Source organism: Octodon degus, unplaced genomic scaffold (assembly GCF_000260255.1).
Source record: "Octodon degus isolate 3935 unplaced genomic scaffold, OctDeg1.0 scaffold00005, whole genome shotgun sequence".
Classification (NCBI taxonomy): Eukaryota; Metazoa; Chordata; class Mammalia; order Rodentia; family Octodontidae; genus Octodon; species Octodon degus.
Window position 1 is genome coordinate 3,729,763 of NW_004524581.1, and position 4,314 is coordinate 3,734,076.

Here is a 4,314-nt window from a genome sequence, read left to right on the forward strand (position 1 = left end):
GATTCACCTGTTTACAGCCTCCCAAGAGCTGGGATTACAGGTGTGTGCCACCACACCCAGTCTCATTCATCATCCCAGCATGCCCCAAGGGCAGGGTTAGCACAACAAGCCCAAGGATGGAATCGCCAGCCCCTGAGCCTGCTTGCAGGTGCTTTAATCCTCTGAGCTATTTGGCTGGTCCTTGGTATCATTTCTAAGGCTGTTTGTTTTTTGGGGGGAGTTGTTTTTTTTTGTTTTTTTCTGTCACTATTTTGTATTTTTAAAAATAAAAAAAAATGACTTAAATAAAAAGTACCATAACATAAAACCCTACCCCCTGGCTCATATTACGTGGAGCTACTTTATTTGATTTTTATTTACTTACAAGTACATCTGCTTTTCCACTGAGTCCCTTCCCATAATCATCCGTTGCAATAACTTGAAACTTGAAGTAGGACCTCCTCATATTATGGAAGAGCATGGCAGTCTTGATAAGCCCCGTGTATGTTTCGACCACAAATCCTTCTTTTCCTTCTTTGATTGGTGGTATGATAAGCCTGTATGCCATGGTACTATAATTTCCAGTATCTTTATCAGTAGCCTAGAAGGGAAAACAAAACAAAACAGTGTTACATAGCTGAGGGAAAAAGTCCTTTCTGGAAGTTTCCACTTCTATTTGCAGCACTGTTATGGTTTGTGTCTAGATGTTCCTCCGAAGCCTCATGGTGTCGTAGGGTTTTTCAGAGGCAGCTGAATCCAGAGTGTGCGATGCTGGATGGAGGATGTGTGACCAAATCAGAAAAGAGTATAATAGGAGTACAAAAACCCTGCCAAAGAATTTCTTTAAAATATCATTGAAAATTTATTTTTAAATGCAATATTTGGAGTGAATGGTGGTGAGGAGCATCTTTGAAAATTTATACAAGGTCACATGTATATTATTCATTATGTTAAACGTGTAACTTATGCATTTTTATTCATCAGCTTTACTTTATTGTATAGCTATCCTTTTCTATTAATATTATTGTTAAACATCCTACTTTAAGACTATATATCTTACAATGCTTGCATAGTCTTACAATGCTAAGAATTATATGAAGATAATTCTATTTTATAATAATAAAAAATCTCATTAAGGAATATGTTGTTTGCATTATATAAATTAGTGCCGTTCAGTAGAGCTCAGTGATATAAAAAATTTACAAGTAGAAACTAGCCATACATCACTATAGAACTAGGCTATTATGGTTAAGGTTTTGAAATTCTAATTAAATCTAGTTTTAATTAAATTTAAACAACCAAAGGCTAAGTGATAAGTACTAATATTGGAATGAAAACAGTGACAGAGTCATAGCAAATATGCATCAAAGTACTCAATGAGTTAGACTGAGTTGCTAGCTCTTTAATACCCTGATTATTTAAAACAGTTCAGGACACTCCTATGAATCTATAAAATGAGTTAATCTAAATTAAATACCCCTGATATTTCATCCTCGGATCAAATATTTCCTGAATTTTTCAAAAGAGATAAAATTTTCAGCTTTCTAAGGGGCCTCAAACTACCACTTTCTTTCTTTATGTGATCCATGTGATTTATATTATCACAAAACTGAAGTTTTAGTAACAGAAATGGTAATTAGATTTCAATTAGGTCACATCCTCACTTGAAGGAAAGAAGAAAAGCGCACAGGACATTATGAAAATCATTAAAGTTTTCTTTTCTAAAGCTTTGAACCATAAGATTTTCACTTATCTAATAGAGGAAAGCATAAGACACAAAAGCATATTCTCAACTAAAATTAAAGATCAAACTTAAATAAGCCAACAGGGTTCATTTACATACTTTGATTTAAAATTCATATCCAACCAATTAAAATCTAGAACTAGTATCAAATCAGTCAAAAATTTGAAGGCATATTGACCTTTTAAATTTCTGATAATGGCAGGACTTTACCCTGAAACAAACTACTGTTAATATAAATTGGAGTTAGGCATAATGAGCGTGCCAAAAATGTATACAAGATGTATGTGAACAGCTTGGGCAAAAAATTTTAAAACATACACACCTATGTGACCAGCATCCTCATTGAAAAACAAACAAACAAACAAACAAACAAACAAACAGATAAATGATGAGAGGTGGAGACAGATCTTCCTGAAAAGGCAAAGGGAAAAGATGGAAAGGAAGGAAGAGAGGCAAAAGGGACCAGAGGAGGGAAAGTGGCATGTGTTACTCACGTGCACTGACATTGCACGGGACACAAAAATGTATTAATGAACTAAACTAAAATAGAGAAGCAAGCCGTCCCCAGAGCCCCAGGATTCAGTTGATGCCCTTTGAGTCATAACACTTCTCTCAAGGTAACTGTCACCCTGCTACCCTCCCGACCCTGCGGCATTGATTGATTTTCTACTTGTTTTAAAATACAAGACCTTGCTGTGTATGCCAGCCTGGTCATGCACACTATGAAGCCCAGGCTGGCCTCAAATGTATGGCAATCCTCTTGCCTCAGCCTGTCAAGTGCTAGGATTGCAGCTGGTGCCACCAGACCTGGCATTTATGCCTATTGGGAAACTTTGTATTGATGGAAGCATAGAATATATTCTACGCTATGTCTGAACTCTTCCACTCAATGTTGTGATATTCCGAGACTTCCATTTTAAAGTAAATGCTGCAATGTAACACAATCGCATTTAGAAATAAATTATGCTTACCACAGAGTCATAATGATTGTTACACTGGAACAGTTCTTATAGATTAACCTACTTCAAGAAACTTCACTTTATAATATTCTTTTTCTTTTTAAATTTATGTATTTGGTACAGGGTCTCACTATGCAGATCGAGTTCGCAGTGATCCTGTTTTCGGCCTCTCCAGTGCTGGGATTACAGGCATGTGCCACCACGCACAGCTCAATCACCAGCTCAGTATGCCCAGAGGCGGGACGAGCATGGCATGTGGTACTGGGTGTGGAACGCCAGTCCCTCCGCTCGCCTAAGTAGGAGCTTAGTCTGCTGAGCTATAGCACTGGCCCTCTATAATAGTCTTGTTTTCTATTTTACTAATTAAAAAAAAATATATTTACTTAGATGCATTCAGAATGTCAACAAAACACTTGCAACTTTTTTTAAATTTGCAATTACAAAGTGGTGTTCAGTTAACAGAACAACAGTTATCTCATATAAGGTGCATCAGAGACAACTGAAGATGAAAAACTACCATCCCCGTGCACAACTGATTTGTGCTGTGCACCAACAAGAACCTGCTTTACATTTCCATGACAATTTACAGCCCCCATACTGTATCAGGCAAGGTTAGTGGCTATTGAAAATGCCACCAGGACAGGGCTATCTAAAGACACATTTGTGGGCCAGGGAGAGAGCTCAGTAGAATAAGCGCTTGCCTGGCAAATGCAGGGTCCTGAGTTCAATCCTCTGGACTGTAAAAACAAAAACAAAACAAAAAACATAACAATAAATAAATAAAGACACATTTGGTAGTGTGTTAACTACACACACACACACACACAAACACACACAAAGACACTGTACTGATTAAAAACAAATCTAACGAGCCTTGTATTTCTTTTTTTTTTTTTCCTTCAAAAGGAGTGAGTTGTGTACAGGTGGGTTAAATGCTTTGTAGACAGAAAAATACTGTGATAGAACCAACTTATTCATCCTCATCCTATTCTTCATCCTCCTCATCCTCTTCATCTTCTTTTCCCTCATTTTCCTTATCTTCCACATCCTCCTTCTCTTCCTTCCTTCTCTTGTGCTTTTCAGCCTTGATGACTCCTTTTTTTTTTTTTTTTTTTCTACATCAGGTTTTCCTTCAGCCAGGTAGTCAGCCATGTCCTTTTCATACTTCTCCTTCAGTTTAGCAGCCTTCTTCTTATATGGCTGCTTGTCGTCTGCTGCAGTATAATCCCACATTTCTCCAAGTCTCTTTGCAACATCACCAATGGAGAGGCCAGGATGTTCTCCTTTGATTTTGGGGTGATACTCAGAACAGAACAAGAAGAAGGTTGAAGGAGGCTTCTTAGGCACATTGGGATCCTTGAACTTCTTTTATGTTTCTTCTTTAGGAGGAATATAAGTTTTCATTTCTCTTTCGTAACAAGCCTTGTCCACTTTTGCCATGTCTTCAAATATTCCTTTTTCTTTAGTAGATATGTTCTTCCACCTCTCTGAGCACTTCTTACAAAACTTTGAGAAGTTAACAAGCATCTGGGTGCTTCTTCTTGTGCTCCTCTCGGCAAGTTTGCACAAAGAATGCATATGATGACATCTTGCCTCTCGGCTTCTTAGGATCCCCTTTGCCCATGTTTACTT

At 37.5% G+C, this 4,314-nt stretch overlaps 1 protein-coding gene across 1 annotated transcript in view; it reads right to left on the bottom strand.

The window, feature by feature from the left end:
• The window catches only part of Pcdh15 (protocadherin related 15), a 689,792-nt gene that overhangs the window by 74,229 nt on the left and 611,249 nt on the right, over positions 1-4,314 (bottom strand). Inside the window, exon 25 of the mRNA XM_023723273.1 lies at positions 365-580. Coding sequence (XP_023579041.1) covers positions 365-580 — 216 coding nt within the window. The remainder of the gene's footprint in view (positions 1-364; positions 581-4,314) is intronic.